At 40.2% G+C, this 18,022-nt stretch overlaps 1 protein-coding gene across 1 annotated transcript in view; it reads left to right on the top strand.

The window, feature by feature from the left end:
• Positions 1 to 671: 671 nt before the first annotated feature.
• Positions 672 to 18,022, top strand: part of Frmpd4 (FERM and PDZ domain containing 4) — a 251,040-nt gene continuing 233,689 nt past the window's right edge. Inside the window, 2 exon segments of the mRNA XM_041639946.1 lie at positions 672 to 739; positions 1,351 to 1,467. Of these exon segments, the coding sequence (XP_041495880.1) occupies positions 672 to 739; positions 1,351 to 1,467 (185 nt within the window).

Below are 18,022 nucleotides of genomic sequence, written 5' to 3'. Positions count from 1 at the left end.
GAGTTACAGGAAACGGGCTTGCATCTCTTGACACAGATTGAGTCACTGGTTGGACAGATGCGGTGACAGAGCAAGGGCTTAAGGAGAGGTATTGCTTCGGATATTGACACAAGAGGGGCAACCGGCTGCATGAAAGCCACCACGGAAGGCTTCACAAGTTGCTTTCCCATGCAAGACGTCCAAGCAAGGGAGGCAGATGACAATGGGAACCCAGGCCCTGCCTGCACTCACCCTCTAGGCTGCCCTTCATTTATCACACCAGAGAAAGAGCTTCCTACTTGGTGGAAAGGACTCCCTGGTGGCTGCTGCTGCAACTGAGAGCCCCTGCAATCAGCGTCACTACTTTCCCCTGCTCACTTTGGTTGGTGACAACCTGGCACTTGGAACCACTGCGGGATCTTAGAGCCTGGCTATATCAAATGAGCTACTTCTGTTTCATCTAAGGAGCTACATGTGTGTGACAAGGGATGTGGACTAAGGCTAAAATGGCATTCCTTGCTTCCTGCCAGTACCATGGGTAAGGACTGAACAAGCAGTGGACATTTGTGGGAAGGCAGGGATGAAGAGTTCAAACAAGCGTTTGGTGCTCACTTCAGAAACTAGCTAATGGTCTCCAGTTCTGGACAGGGACTATGCAATGCTGACTGTCACAATGGCTTGTCATAGGAACGATGGGCTGTTCCTTTGGCTTTGAGAAGACAGATAAGAGAAACATAGAAACACTCTCCGGTCTTTCCCTGTACTGACAGACAAATTGACTTTGGTGCCTTAGAAAGCAGAAAAGATAATGTGTGAAGTTTTGTTGCATGTTAACAGTGAGGGTTTGTCTAATGTTCTATGACTGACTTTGTTTGGCATGTGGTTACGATAAGCATACATTTTATATTTTGGTCATAGGAATCCAGGAAACTTCAGCTTGCTTTTTTTCATAAAAGCATAAAACATTCATTTATCTTCATGTGTGTTTCTTTATATAACAATGTGCAATCTAAGTATGTGTGTGAAATGCCTAAATATCTGGCATACCTAGTACGCCTCTTATGGTCAGAATTGCAAAGAACATTGAATCAAAGCTTCCTACAACAAAGTTATTTAATTTTACTAACCATTGGTTTTCCATCCATGTAGTATATGAGCATACTTCTCTCGTGTGGATTCTATAGAAAATAAGTGCTCTAATGCATACAAGATGCCTAGCATGCTCTCTGTTGCAAAGATGTTCTTTGCAGTTGTTCTGTGACCAGTTATGCACACAGCTCACAATTCAGAGGAATAAGACATGAATCCTTGTGCAGTGATCTAAAAAGTATGTTCAAGAGTCAGAGGTGATGATACTCTCTTTGTTTCCAGCCACAGGACCAAGTCTTCGGGCTGGCCGCCTCCCTCAGGAACCTGGGCCTTGAACCAGGTGCCACCCTATGGATGGGAGATGATGACAAACCGAGATGGCCGTGACTACTTCATCAAGTAGGTTAAAAAGACACCAAAGACTTTTGACAATCCTTTTCTAGTTTTGTTTCTTTAAAAAAGATTTTATTTATTCTTTGACAATTGTATACATGCATAAATGTTTTTTGATCATATTGACCCTTTATTTCCTTCTCTTATGCCCCTCTCTCTGGAACCTTCTCCCCAGCATATCCTCTCCTTTCTTTTTCTTTCTTTTTCTGTTTCTAATAACTTGCTTAGTTTAATTAGGGTTGCCTACATGTGCATGCATGTGGGGTTATTGGCTGGAGAACTGGATCGTTGGTAGCTCGCTCCATAGCATGCCAATTCTTGCTCACAGCAGAAGTGGGCACTATTAAATACTAGGTCAGTTGCATCCATTGTCTGAAACTAAAGAGTGATGTGGAACTTTGCTCTTTCAAACATTTTCAAGGAAGGAAAAAGAATGTTACTGAGTCACCTCCTAAAATAATTATGATTTTTCATAACACCTCTTACTAAAAAATTCTGTTTTCATATTGGTTTAGATTACACATTTTTGTGAGAGTCTTATTTTGTTTGTGTTAAGTGAATATATGTCACAGAATTTCTTACTTAAGACATTTTGGATGTATTAGGATGTATTATTTAGTAATGTCCATGATTATATACTTCTTTATTTCTTATCCATTTCCATGACTTTTGTATCACCCTCGTCTCCATTTGCTTCCTGTTGTTGCATTAACCTACTCTGCCAGCAAACAACTTGGAAGAAGAAAGAGTTTATTTAGCTTATACTTCCAGGTCAGAGTATATCACTGAGGGGATGCAGGGCAAAACTCACGCAGGGACCCGGGAAATAGGGAGTGAGGCAAACACCATGGAGGAAAGCTACTTACTGCATTGTTCTCCATGTCTGGCTTAGCATATTCTCTTACACAGCCCAGGTCCACCTTTGAGACATGGCACCACCCATAGTTATCCGGGTACTCCCACATCAACCATCAATCAGGAAAATGCCCCTGTAGAGTTGCCTGCAGGACTGTCTGTGGACAGTAATTCTCAGTTGTCATTTGAATCCCTCAGATGACTCCAATTTATGTCAAGTTGATAAAAGTAAGCAGCACAAGCCTTCAAAGACATTTTCTAAGCAGGGCATTGCCACTCTAAGATGGTGACTGCCTAAGAACAAAGAAAAGTCAGTGTCACAAGATATAAAAGTACAGGAGAAGATTGAACTGTTTGAGTAATGGTTTCCAAGTACCTTTAAGTTCCTACTTGTATTCATTCTCCTGGTTAAATCAAAGCTAGAAGTTGGATATGGTCACTGGTAAGACACATTTGATCCAGTAATAAGTATTTGACTCTGCTGCTTTTATCTCCCAATAATATTTGGTCTCTTTTCCTGTCCCTATACATTTTCTTATTCTAGAAACCCTATCTAAGTGAAATTATATAACTTTTGTTCTATTGTATCTGGTTGGTTTAATTTTACATAAAGTTTTCAAGATCCTATCCTATCCATATTACAATATGTGTTAGAATTTATTTTTTTTAATGCTGGATAATATTCCACTGAATGTATACACCACATTTATTAATTCATCTGTCACAGGATACTTAATGATGGTTCTGTGAACATGGTTTAATAGATTCTCTTTTGAAGGGATATATGGTATAGTTTAATGTTGTATTTGTTCTACATGTACAAGTCCCTAGATTGCCTAGATGAACACACATGTGTGCACTCATACACACACGCACACACACACACACGTTTTCATCCTGTTTTTACTTATTTGGAATCTAGACCTGGAGTTGGAATGGCAGAACCATATGAAATTGATTAATCCAAGTTAGATTCTATGCTACACCCTTTAAGATCCTACTATAAGTGGTTAGCAGAGTAGCTGTCTTTATTTAGATGTTTGCAGGTTGGTGAGAAGAGCATTTACATGGTGTGTGCGAGAGTCTTTTTCTCCAACACTACTGAAATAGTGTTAAAAAATTAGTAAAATAGATTTGGGATCAGGAAGCACAGTTGGCCAGAGTCCAGTTATAATTGAGTAGTGATTTGAGAGGAAGGAAAAAATTATTTTTCCTACCACAGGCTATTTCCTTTTTTTTCAGCCAAGCTGCATATGTATTGATTAGCAAATATAAGATTATATGGGGAGTGGGGATCGTTTTTATAAATGTGTCTTTCTAGATTGTTTAAGTCTTTTCTACTCATTACTCAAGCCCACACTCAAGTGAAGATTGCTGGGAAGCCAGCAGGTTGAAAACTCACAGGATTTTTGTGGGTGCTTTTCTAGTCTGTAGCCCACAGCTAATGCAGGAACTACCTCTTGAGGGCACCTTTTGAAGACTGTACTCATGCTCATGGAAAAGGAAGCATGAGTATGGCCTTTGGAATCCAGTCTTGGAACAATCAAATGGCAGAAACAAAGACCAGTAGTTTGGCTCACACCCTGGATTCTAAACTGTTGGTTTTGCACAGTTTTTCCACGTTTTTTTTCTCCTGATAAGACAATGTATGTTGTTATAAAATATGCTATCTGTTTTCCAACATGGCTACAGATGCGCTCAGTTGTTTCAGTTAAAGTGATCCAGATATTTGTAGTCAAAACTGGAAAAAAAATGAGGCAAAGAAATGTACTTTTAAGGTATGAATTGAAACTTTATAAAAGTATATTTTGGGCTTTTCTGATTAATGCCTAGTTTTCTTTCTTCCTGCTTGGCTTTTATGGGCATTGACACATATCCAAGATACTCTTTCAAAAAGTAGTAACTCAAACTGTGTTTTGCTTGTGAGGGCATCCAGGAACACTGGCTAGTTCTACCTCAAGAATTGCCATTTGTTCCCATCTAGATGGGATGGTCATGTGTCAATTTAAACTTTCTGCTGCTCTGGTGTTAGCTGTCAAACTAGAAGAGACAAGTGGTTACTCAAAGAATTCGCTCAGATTGCTGCTGCTGGGTTTGAAAACGCAAACCACCAGCATCATTTTGCCAAAGTTGTGTCATTTTTTTAAAAAGTACACTTCTATAGTCCTCTCAGAGAATGTGTAAGATGTCTAGAAAGTGCTTGTTCCTTCTCTGTCACTCATAAGTCTGACAAATAACGAGAGTCCCTCTACCTACCGAGTTTTGGCCTTTTGAGAGAGATGTTGCAATTATTAGTTTCTGGGGAGCCCATGTTTGCATTTCAGAGTATTTTTGTATTCATTAGTATTCTTAGTTAAAAGGACAACTGGGAAACTGATCTATGGTTAGTAATTAGCCCCTTTGTGTTTAATTTTTCACTTGTTTACATACCTTTTGAAGGAGATTATGGTTTCTTATTTTCTTAGGATGCAAATAGTATCAGCATCAGACAGTTGCCTTGGATGGAAGTTCAACTTTCACTGAGCAATGGACCAAATGATAGGAGGAATCAGGCTGTTGTATTCAAAGTTTCAGTCTGATAACCATATAATAAAAATTCTATCATTATAATCTTTGCAATACATGGCCTAAGATACTTCAAATTTTATTGAAGTTTCATTTACATGTATAATTCCCCCTTATATAGGGTAGGGATGATACACTATTTTCTTTTTTTTTTTTTTTTGGATTTTCGAGACAAGGTTTCTCTGTAGTTTTTTGGTTCTTATCCTAGAACTAGCAGTTATAGACCAGGCTGGCCTCAAACTCACAGATATCCGCCTGCCTCTGCCTCCCCAGTGCTGGGATTAAAGGTGTGCGCCACCACCGCCTGGCTAGACTATTTTCTATAGGAGTTATTGATCCACAGGGTTAAAAATGGAGAAGGGGTGGAGAGATAGCTCAGTAGTTGAAGGCACTTGGCATTCTACCAAAGGACATGGATTTTTATTCTTAGCACCCAAATGGTGGCCCACAATCTTCAATAACTCCATTACCAAAGGATCCAGCACTCTCTTCTGGCCTCTGTGGGCACAAGGCATGTGCATAATATATAGACACACATGCAAACACACACCAAGACACATAAAGTAGAACTGAAAGAAAATGAAGGATGCTGACACACATAGGCCAATGTACACTTGCATGACATCTCATAGTTTGGAAACTAGTAATTTTTAACCTTGCTAGCCTATTAGAATAGCTTAAGAAGCAATAAGATCCTGATGCCTGGGTCTGGGGGTAAAGACGTTTCAGATGCGCCCGGGGGACTCCATGGAATAACTACGGTGGCTGCACTGAAGCAGTTCTCTGCACCTGATTCTTTCCTTTGACTTCAGCACAGTAACACTATTACCATCTGCCTGCTGATAAAACACAGACTAATCCAGTGGCATGTCCAAAGTCACATACATTTTCTGAATTAGAATTCATTTTCAACTATGCCAGAACCCTGTTAAGACAGTGGAGCTGATCTATTGGGAGCTCACCAAGGCCAGCTGGACTGTGACTGAAAAAGCAGGGGATAAAACTGGACTCTCTGAACATGGCGAACAATGAGGGCTGATGAGACACCAAGGACAATGGCAGGGGGTTTTGATCCTACGTAATGTGCTGGCATTGTGGGAGCCTAGCCAGTTTGGATGTTCACCTTCCTAGATATGGACGGAGGGGGGAGGACCTAGGACTTACCACAGGGCAGGGAAATCTGACTGATCTTTGGGCTGGAGAGGGAGGGGGAGAGGAGTGGTGGGAGGGGGAGAAGGGTGGGAGGAGGGGGCGTAGGGTGGGAGGAGGGGGAGGGAAATGGGAGGCTAGGAGGAGGTGGAAACTTGTTTTTTTTTTCTTTTCTCAATAAAAAAAAGTTAAAAAAAAGAAAGGACTACTTTCATCGTGATACTTAGAAACATCTGAATTACAGATTTATCTATTTATTTTTTTGGCCATGCCAATGGTGCAGTCTATGCTTTCTTGCGTGCAAACGTGTAACTGCTGAGATGTACCACTAACCTGAAGTTCAGTGTTTGGGGAACAGAGAATGTTTTCAAAGAAATATGACAAGCTGGGCACTGTGGTTCATGCCTATCATTCCAACACTTGGCAAGTGATGGCAAAAGGCCTGTATTGTCCCCCCAAAACACAAATGAAGGAAATGATACAATCCAAAATAAAAGTTTTTCAATACGTATTATTACAAACTAGGAAAGAAAGCAGAGCTGAGGATGGAGCAGAGGCAGCTAAAAAGATAGAAACGGCAAGGAAAAGAAAGGGACTTAGGAGAATGTACCATGGTGAGAACTGGCGAAGAGAAGGAAAGGCGAATAGAATGAGCAATGAACAGGAAGAAAGCAAGGTAGCTGAAATTATCACTATTCAAGCAGCACTGTGATCTGTAGATTTAAGTGTAGATATAAATGGGTACTGATACCTATATAGCTGTGGATATAGATATGGATACAGATATAGGTGCAGATATAGATGCGTACAGATAGAATATAGATATTGGTTTATATTTAAAATACAGATAGAGATTGTACATAGTCAGTGACCGGAAACCACAAAGCATGTTGTAAAGTTGCATGATCTGATGCAAAGAAAGCAGGAAGCTCATGGGAAGCTGGGGAATAGGTTAAGATTGTGAGGAGCCTTGGGCAGGTAAAACCTATTTTATTCTCTCCAGGCAAAGGCTTCCATACTGATCACTAGGCATACAGGTGCACATGGACACGGGCACACATGAAGACCAGCACATAGGCTGTATGCAGGTAGACATACAGGCCTATAGACAGACAGAGAGAAGCAAGCTGTCCAAGGCAAAAACAGTCAAATAGCAATAACGATATAACATATTACATCCCTGTTTACTTTTCCAGTGCCTTGAACATTTTCTGTCAGCCATTTTGTGCTGACTCATGGCCCTGGATGTCTAGTATCCGTCATCTTTTAGCTGACTTATACTGGGTATCTATAGTGATGCCATGCTGTCTAAATATACATTGGCTCTTATAGCCTTCTGTTTCCAAGATGTATTCACCTGGGTGAGTTTCTGTTTATGGTACTGCTTTGAAATAATTACATATTTATAAAACTTTGAAATAATTACATATTTATAGAATCTCTTTTTCCTCTCAAAGTATTTTAGTTCGGATAAAACCAAACAATTTATTCTAAACAGCATACTACTAACGTTAAGAATATTCTTCCAAGACATAAGATTTTATGTAATTGACAACCAGTCTTCTGAGGAAGTCAATGCCAACACAAACTCTTTTTCTCACTTGCCCAATAACTTAAGGGTCTCTGGAATTGTAATGGCATAGCTTATCATTATCCAAACTCATGCTCGCACCCATACCATTAGACTCTAAGGACTCAGTTCTTGGAGTCAAATTGGTACTAAACTCCCTATATCTTAAGACTTTGACTCCCTCTCTGACGGCACCCTAAGTCTGGTAATGTGCTCTCAGCTCATCTTCCCTCCATCTGTATAAAACCACTCTTCCTTCGGAAACTTTCCTTGGTTATACTTAGTATTATTTATTAAGCACCAATAACTGCCGAAATTGCCTAGATATGTAAGACACATTGCTGCTTCAAAGAACCCCAGTGTTAAGTGGAAATACAGAGGATAGTAATAGATCTGGCTTTAGCAGCAATGGAGGCCCCCAGGAGGGATGCATGTAGGATTTTTGATGGGAGTGACAGAATTGAAAGCTGTTGCCAAGGCCTTCATCCTCCTGAGAGTCCAACCATCATTTTCAATAGAACCATGAATACTTTAGCTTCTGTACAGATTCTTAAGTTTCATGGAAAATGGGAGTACCATATGTTTTTTCCTTTTAGTTCCTAATGGAGTAAGAACAAGCTCATGTGACTGTAAGGTGGGCAAGCTTAATGTATGGGAGAGTCATAAATGTTTCGCTTTCATTTGGGTATAAAGGGAAAAATATTAAAACATAGCCAAAATAAACAGGAGCCAGCTGGCAAGATAAAGAACCGCGAGTCAATTTGAAGCTGTCAGTTGAGATAGAGGTTGTCAAAGAGACGAAAAAATTGTTTCTAAGCTATATGGTATGCAGGCTGGTTTTGTAAGTTCAAATTTGAGAGACTTTTCCCCCTGGACTCTGACTTTCTAACCACATCACCCTGTATGTGTGGGGGGAAAGAGTGTCTCTCTGTATGTGTATTGGGTAAGACACACCATTCTATTATTCTACCAGCAATTCCCATGGTGGGCAATTAAACAGAACTACTGTCTCCTTAATGCGATAAAATTCAATACTGAATCCTGAATAGTGGAGTTAGTAATGAGCTGGGGAACCGTCCACTTTGTTCTCCAGTTTGGACTCGGCCTAACTTGGAAAGTGTTGAACCATCCCTCTCTGCCAATCTCATATCTTTCCACTGGTCAACGGGAAATGCATTTTCAGCTCATCTCTCTCCAGGAGAGAATTATCCAAATAAGTGCCAGTAGCTTGTATCTTCTCGCTGCTTTCTTATCGATCCCAGCAGAACACAGCCAACTCAAGGCGATAGGATTTGGTCATCACAGATATCAGAGACAGAGACCTCACCTCATGCACCTGTGAAAGCCCCTAGCCTTCCCTCTAGAACTTACCTGATCCAATTCAAATATCCCAATGAGAGAAGTAATTGATTGTCTGAGGACACTATTTGATAGTTGTAAGGCTATTCATTCATTTATTTATTTATTTATTAAAGATTTCTGCCTCCTCCCTGCCACTGCCTCCCATTTCCCTTCCCCTCCCCCAATCAAGTCCCCCTCCCTCATCAGCCCGAAGAGCAATCAGGGTTCCCTGCCATGTGGGAAGTCCAAGGACCACCCACCTCCATCCAGGTCTAGTAAAGTGAGCATCCAAACTGCCTAGGCTCCCACAAAGCCCTATTCTTACAACAATTTTCTTCCGAAGTTTTATAAGACTCTGACTTATTTTGTAGTTGGAGATCTTTCCCTGTTACTCTGTGATAAATTCCTTAAATTTTTCTCTGTTTAAAAGTTATTGTCAAATGATAAGAGTTATTGTGGTCATGTTGCATTGTGCTAGAGTATATTATAGCTTAATACAGATATTAATTTCCTGCATTAAGCCTACATGTTTCACACCCAACAAAGGCCAAATGAATTTGATTAGATTAGACATGTTGTTACCCTCAGTTTCTAGCAATATAGTTCTAGTGGTCTCAGCAGAATTTTAAGTCATATCCATGAAGGGAATTATCAAAGTTGTGGGACTGAGGAGACAGCTTAGGCAATAGGCTAAGTGCTTGCCTTGCAAGCATGGTGACCTGAACTTGATCCCCAGAATCCAAGTAAAAACTCAGCCAGGTATGGGTGTGTCAGTATATGCTTGTAATCCTATTTCTGGGCAGGCAGACCATTTCAGCCAAACTGTGAGCTCCATGTTCCATTAGAGTGCCTGTTTCCAAAACAAGATGGCGAGTCATGGCGGAGGAGGTCAGTCACTAACTTCTGGCCTCCACAGGCATACATATACACATTCATGCCCATATGCATACACACACACACACACACACACACACACAAACACACACATACATACATAGAGAGTGTGAGAGATAGACACAGAGAGAAAGAGAGAGAGAGAGAGAGAGAGAGAGAGAGAGAGAGAGAGAGAAGATATTTGTTTATGGTATCTGAGTGTTAATGTGTAAAGATTTAAAATACCAAAAAAAGAGGAAATAACAATCTGTTGTAGGTGAGGCACTACACTGAATTTGTTAAATTTCTTCCTTTTTTTCTTTCTTCCTTCCTTCCTTCTTTGCTTCCTTTCCTCCTCTTCTCTCTCTCTCTTTCTTGATGAAGAATTATGAAATAGAATACAAACTATACACAGTGAGTTCTGCAGACACAGTCAATTATTACCTCATGGCAAGAACAAATGGCATTCTGTTCAACAAATTCCTGAGGATTTCCAGCATCTAGTCATGGGGAAGGAGGCATACTGTAATTTTGGAACGGTGGGAACAAAGTCAACGTGGTGGTGTCATTACATGAAATGAAAGGTGATTTTGTTCCTTCAGTGCACATGCTTCCGGGGCTGCTATTAAGGCTGCTGATTCCCTTCCTTGGAGCAGATTTGTTTTCTTCTGAAATCTGACAAAGCACCTATCTGCTGAGTTAATAATTGCTGCTCCCAGCTGGAAGGTAGGATTTCTAAGCCGATGGTAGGGCTTTAACAGGGAGGCTCAGGACGGACACTATCATTCCAGATCTAACTTGGCATCGAGGCCAGAAGTTCAACCTAAGTAGACTTTTCCTGTACCCAGCTGGTTTCCTTTTTGTCTTGAAACTTCGCTGGTATAGTTGCTGTGGCCTTCACCATCACATGACATTTTAATTACCCAAAGTTCCTGGGGCCACTTGACCACAGCAGAGTTGGGGCACACATGTTTAGCCCAAGCTGTAAGAAGCAGGTTAGTTCCATGCCTGGGGTCACCTCTTTCATCACCTAAGCTGACTGTAGCCCTAGGGGGCTACATAAGGTGACTCACCAAGTCCATTTGGCTGATGAACCTGTGAAAAGTAAGAAGCACCTGGGCAACCAGGTTTCTGTCACAGCCTGTAATTGAAATCCTAGCTTGGGGCTGCCAGCTGCCCTTGGTTCTTTTGACTCACCTTTGAGCCCTTTCTGACTGAACTGAAGCAGGTCTTGCAGAGAGAAATTTTCATGCCACTGCCTATGTCTGGCTCACATGCAGAAACTCCAGCCTGTGCCAATTTCCAAGTGGGTGTTCCTGGCAAGTGGGCTAGCTGCACTTGAGAATCACCTTTGTGGCAGGTGCTTTGCCATTATTCTTTGCCCTCTTTCATAAAAGGAGATCGAGAGCAAGTGACAGAGGAGGGTAGTGACACAGCACCTTATTGCTTTTCTCCAAAGAACGGGAGGCTTCAGTCCCTGTCAAGCCTTTATCTATCCTGAATCTCCTCTCAAAGCCTAGATAAAGCCTTGTTTTCAATGGCCAGTTTCTTAAAATAAACGGGTCAGAAACACCAGTGTGTTTTATGCCATTGGGCACTCTGACCAGTCCAAGTCAAGAGTTTTGTGCCCTCCAATTTCATGGAGCGGGCCATTCACTCTCTGTTCCCAGAGCACACAGTCTGGGCAGAGAAAGCTCACATTGAAACAACTGGGAGGGCCCTCTAAGAGGGGTGATGACGGGTGGCAGTGAACATAAAAATCAGAGGCTGCATAATCTGGGAGAACCACTTCTGAGTGAAAAACCCGCATACAGGTGCTAGGAAAAGGACCTTGGTGTCAGGCTCTTCCTTTTGAGCCTGGGACCTTTCTGAGACCATGTAATTGTTTGTCTGTTTTAGAATTTGCTATTTAACACCATTGTGTAAAAGAATAAACATTTTGCTTTTTAACGTTAATTTTCCTTGGCATCCTTATGCTGTATGGTACATTTTCCACAGGTACATATGTGCGAGCAGTTAACTCATTTGTGCAGTCGGTGGGATTGCGTTGGCATGTTACAGCACTCATGTGTGCATGCCTTTCATTGTAACTAGAGTGTTGGAGATGCTGCAAAGCAGACACTTTGACTGTCGACTGTCCGTGTTTTGTTTTTCATTTGTTTTAGTCGTATTATTTTAATTTTTCTTATCTTTTCATTTCTTTGTGTGTGTGTGTCTGTGTGTGTGAGGGTGCACATGCATGTGTGTTCCTGTGTGTGTAGAACAGAGGATGACCTTGGGTTTTATGAGACAGCATGTCTCACTGGCCTCAAACTCGTCCACCTTAGGGTAGGCTATAATCCAAGCACCTGGGAGTTGGGGGATAGTCAGTATGCATCACCACAGCTGGCTTTTGTTTAACATGACTTCTGAGGATTGAACTCTGGTCCTCAGGCTTGGAAAGCAAGCCCTTAATTTACTTACTAAGCCATCTCCTCACATCTGTTTTTGTCTTATTTGTGTTTTCAAGACAAGTTTTCACTGTGGAGCTAAGACTGGCTTTGACCATGTGACTTTTGTGCCCTGAGTTTTCTGTTTGCTGGGATTGGAAGCAAGCAATGCTGTATCCAACTTTGTTTTTCGTTCTTGATATGAGCACATTCTCCTAATGTTCCTTCACTTTGACTTTGCTTGTTAGTGAGGAAGATCTAGAAGGAAAAAAAAATTCTGAGTTGCTCTGTCTTTCATTTTCCTTCTCTGTTCAGTGTAGTAGTTTGTAAATACAACGACATGTAGGACTAAGAAAGAATCTGACAGAATTCCTAGCATGTCTATGTTTTTTAGAAGGCCACATATTAAAAATTAATTGGCCTTCAGTCCTTATCTGCAACCTCAAGTCATGATTATTACAAAATTCATATTGCATATGTCCATCTCAATAAAGACCCGGCAAAGAAAAACATCTGCTGAGTTGTTAACTCAGTCTTTATGTCCTGTCAAGGATATATTGTCTTCCTCTGCCCGTCCCCCTGAATTCTGTTGTCCAAGTCAGTGAACTACTTATATCAATAGTGATATAGCAGGTATTTTAGGATCTGAAAGTCATCTGTTGTGGCAGATGTACCTTAGTGTGTTTCTGTTGCTATAGTGTTAAAAGTGGTTCCAAGAAATATGTAAGCAAACAGGTGTTGGTGCATACTAATAAAACTTTATTGATAAAAACAGAATGGGGTTCATATTAGACCCATGACCTGCAGTAACTTTCTGATTCCTGCTGTAGAACATGCTGCACTTGAGTCCGTTCCCCAATTTTTAATTCACCAACTGATAAATCTTCAAAAATCTCATCTGAAGTGGGGGGGCACCACATGCTTTGTATGTGAAAGGAATTAAAGCAGCGGTGGCTAGGAAAGTTATTTTTGCTGCTTGTGCACAAAGCTAAAAATGGACCACTTGTCTTCTGTCAGTTCCTACATGGAACATCTCTGACCTATCTCCAAAGAGTGTTCTAGGAATATTAACGCAGTTCACCACAGATCTGAAACGTTTAATATGCAACCGCCCTACTTCTCCCCTCTTGCTTCTGGTGGGTGCTCAGATGGAGGAGATCTGTTGATCACAGGGTTCACAGCTGCCCCCCACCTCCAATCAGCACCTTCATAGGAGGGTGCTGGAGGGGATGGGAAATGATAGCAGTGGGGTTGCCCAGTTACAATGGCATGCCGAAGTCAAGTGCAAATAATTATTAGGGAGATGAAAATTACATAGCAACTTCCTCTTACTAATGGTCTACAGAGAAACAGCACCATTGTGTTTTCCAAAAGTTAATTGTCGATGGTGTTTGAAAAAAAAAATCTGCTTATTACCCTCCTGGAATTCTATGAAACTGCAGTACAAAGGTTCCCAGATCACTTTGGGTGATGTTCTGTTCCACGCTGTTCTCCCAGTTTCCAGGACGCCTTCTCCTTCTTTTGTTCCAAGCTCATGGGAAGTTCCTTTTCAAGTTTCTTTAGCTGGTTCTTTTTAGTTCAACATTTCATTTCCAACATTAGCAAGTCGAAATTTCTCCTTAAATGCCACAAAAAAATGGTAAAGAATCCCTGGCTATAAATATGTGAATAAGTATTTGATTTCTGTCCAAAACTTACCAGAGAATTACTGTTCACCTGTAGGAGCTAAAGGAGACGCAGGATGATTACCTTGCACTTCCTAGAATACTCTTTGGGCAGTGAAAGTAGCCAAAAGCTTTTGTTGTACAGACATTGATATGGATGCATGTATAAGCATGTGACTAGATGGCTGGAGCAATAGGACTATTTCTGGAACATTAGTCAAAAATCAGCGAGTGATTTAGGTTTAGAGAAAATTAGCAATCTCCTTACCTTACACATACAGATGCTTCACTACCACAATTTAGGCATTTACGTAAAGCATACATTCTATAATAAGACACCAAGAGTTCATTAAAGCCTCATTACTGGTTCACAAATTAGGGTGGCTATTTACCCCCTTTTCAAAACTCAGGATGTAATGAAAGTATCTTTCTCCGACAAGTATGATTGCAGTGGGTTCAAACAAGTGGCGTCAAATAATAAGGTACTAAAATTAAAATGAAACCACTGGTGCTAGGGTCCCAGCTCCTCTCCAGCAAAAAAGTAAATGGAGAGAATTAGTAATCTATCTTAATGTACTTTTGGTGTGCTGAAGAACTTTGGTGACTTATGTTTAAATGCCCAAAATTAAAATAACTTCTGGTGCCTCTTCTGGTGTATATATGTTAACAGAACATTGTGTGCATAATAAATAAATCTTTAAAAAATAACTATATTAATGGGTGTATATAGTATATAAGGATTAATTTACAACTTCTATAATGTAAATTCATAGAAGTAGAGATTTATAGGAGTACAGTTATCACTTGAACACAGAATCTGATAACTTAAGGATAATCTACATAATCATTTTGGTAATCACAAAGACCAAACCAATCACTATGGCCATAGGCATATAGAAGCTTCTAATTAGCCTAAGCCAAAAGTGCCCACCTTTCAAGTATGTGTAGCATCAATCCTGCCCAACCCACTTGAAAGTGAAGGAGTGGGACTAAGAGTCAACTAATTTCAAGAAAAATAACCAGATAGTAAATATTTGAGACTTTGGAAGCCATTTGATCTTGTTTACAATGATTTAGCTTTTTTATCTAATGAAAGAAGTCACAGATATGAAATAAATGACTGGGCACAGTTGTATTCAAACGAAGCTTTATGGACACGGAAATTTGAACTTTATTTCATTTTCATTCATTGTAAGGGTCTATTTTCTTTGAATCATTGAATTTTTAAAAAATACAAAACCAAACAAAACAGACTACAACCCAAAAGAGCTTGGATTCAATCTCCCATATGGGTGTTGCTTGATGAGAACAATCATCTATTTATGCCAGATAGGTCATCAACACAGACCAAAGAAATGATTATGTCCAAGTCAAACTTGGTGGACTAGTGTGTGTAATCAGGATCACTAACAAGAGCATGAATGGTGGGTTACATAAGAATCATGGTCAACTTATGGCCAGCCCAACCATGGAAGACAAATCTCTCTCTTCCTAGCAGTTGTTAACCACTTTGTATACCCTTGGTTTGGGACAACGTCTCACATCTTCTGTGCTGACTGATTACTTCCCCATAAGACTTTTGTACACCACCTAAGTCTATCTTCCCTCCACGAGGGAACGCTAATGAACCCAATCTTGTGAAGGTCTCCTAGGCCTGCCCACAGTCACGACTGCTCTGGTGTCAAGATGGTAACAGCTGTGACATGCCTGGAGGACAGTGTGCTCCTCTGTGTTGGTCTCAAACAAAATCATTATTAGCTCACAGGTGGCTGGTAAGATTTTGGCCCATGGGTTGTAATTTGCATATCCTGTTCTAGATAAGCTCTCCAAATGCCTTCTAGCTCAGTAATTATTTTCTTTCATAATTTTTCCTGGGTCACCTTCATTCCTGGTTTTCTCATCACCCCTAGTGAGATGACCCTGAACTGACCTGTTTGCTCAAAATCCTTAACCTTCCTTGCAACAGAGTATTGGGAAGTCATAAAAATCTCTTTTCTTTACATTTGTACATCAAATTGATAAAATATCTTGTTTGCCACAAGGCTTTTTGGAAATATGGGATAGAATCCTGTTAAGTATTAAATATAATGATTCCCCCTCATACCATTATTAGAAATTAAAGATATGACTTCAACTCTGCTGGCATGACTTATAGAGTTAAGTTCAAGCTCTGTCATGTTGCTAAGCAATTCTTCTATTTATATTCACCTTTATCAGTATCTTTTTGCTAGCTCAAATATTTAGTAGTCTAGAACTGTCTTAGAATGATATATTTCTTAAAGGCCTTATTTTTCAGCCATTGGACAGAGTGCCATTATGTAAATGATTGAGTTATTTGAAATGTGGACTTAAAGATCTTCAGGATCAGAGGCTGACCCTGAGGAAAGAAAAGGCAGATAGAGCTAAATAGTAAGGAGCAACCAGGGGATAGGCAATGAAGCTTACAAATCCCTGTAAAGAACCAGTTTGACTGGATGTCTGCAAGCAGATAAAAAGAAAACAGCTTGGAAAAAGTAAAATTCACAGGGTTATTGGCGAGCAGTGATCTGTCGTGAAATGAAAAGAAGAAATTGCAAAGTGATCTGCTCAAATGAGTTTTGGCAGTTTTTGAATTTTTGTCCAGATATCTTTAGCACTTTTAATCCCACCATTTCAGTTCCTTATGGCTAACTGGACAATCCACAAAATAGGAAACTCACAAGTTCAGATAATTTTTGTTACAGATGATTGTTATAATTATTATGGCATGGTAGTTTGAATGTAATTTATTTCTATAATCTCTTAGAGAGTAGCACTATTAGGAGGTGTGGCTTTGTTGGAGTAGATATGGCCTTGTTGGAGGAAATGTGTCACTATGAGGACAGGCTTTTGAGGTCTCCTTTGCTATAGCTGTGCTCAGTGTCAGTTCAGTTACGGTTGCTTTCAGGTCAAGGAGTAAAATTTTCAGCTCCTTTTCTAGCATCAAGTCTGCCTGCATGTTGGCATGTCCCACCATAATAATAATAATGGACTAAATTTCTAAATTGTAAGCTACCCAAGGAAATGTTTTCCTTTATAAGAGTTGCCATGCTCATGGTGTCTCTTCAGAGCCGTAGAAACCCTAACTAAAACAAAAGTTGATATGAGGGACTGGGGTATTGCTGTGATAGACCTGACCATGCTTTTGTTTGAAGGAATATGGACATTGGGATTGTGGATTAGAAAAGCAGTTGAAGGCTTTAAGTGCTGCTTAATGGGCCACACTAGTAGGAACATGGAAGACAGTGGTGCTGAGTGTGATTTGATCGACTGTGGGGGTTTGCTCAAAAGGTTTTAATATGTGGCCTAGAGATCATTCTTGAGATATTTTGGTGAAGAATAGGGCTATTTTTGCCCTTGTCTGAAGAGTTTTTCTGAGTCTAAAGATTTGAATCAATGCCATTGGCAGAAAAATCTCAAAACAGCCTACTAGAAGCATTGTCAGATGATTATTAGTGTTAACTCTATTGAAGATTTATAATGAAATGGAGCCAGCTGAGAAAGAAAAAAAAATGCAAAACGTAAATTTTGAAGAGAAAAAGAACACCAGGAATAGGAATCAAGTTAAGTCCTATGTTTGAGAAGATAAACAGATTAAGAAATGGAATAAAGGGAGTGGTGACCTCAGGGAAAGATTTCACCCAGCTAAATTTCCAACTTGTGAAAAGTAATTTAAAAAAAAAAAGCTTAGAGACAGGTGTGGCTGTGTACCCTTTTAACCCCAGCACTGGGAAGACATGGGCTGGCAGATTTCTGAGTTTGAGTGTGATCTGTAGAGCAAGTTCCAGAACAGTCAAGCTTAGGCACTGAAAGAAACCAGCAAAGACAGAAAGTAGGTAAAGATGGAATTGAATGTGGGGGCAGAACTTCTATTGAGAAACAGCCAATCAAATTTCCCTATTCTTTTAAAATCAGGTCTTTCGTTTTCTTAATTACAAGTTATAAGAATGCCTTGTATATTTTAGATCAAATTTGTTTCTCATTTCCTAAAAGATTTTACAGTTTGCAGCCCCTCACTCTTGGAGTGCTACAGGAGAGGCAATTTGAAGTTGAAGGCCCTTGCCAATGTATACTTGCAGGAGCACCACTGACTAACA

Source organism: Microtus oregoni, unplaced genomic scaffold, assembly GCF_018167655.1.
Source record: "Microtus oregoni isolate MIOR12 unplaced genomic scaffold, Mior012 000061F_ref0000440, whole genome shotgun sequence".
Classification (NCBI taxonomy): domain Eukaryota; kingdom Metazoa; phylum Chordata; class Mammalia; order Rodentia; family Cricetidae; genus Microtus; species Microtus oregoni.
This window is presented reverse-complemented; position numbering and strand designations above follow the sequence as displayed.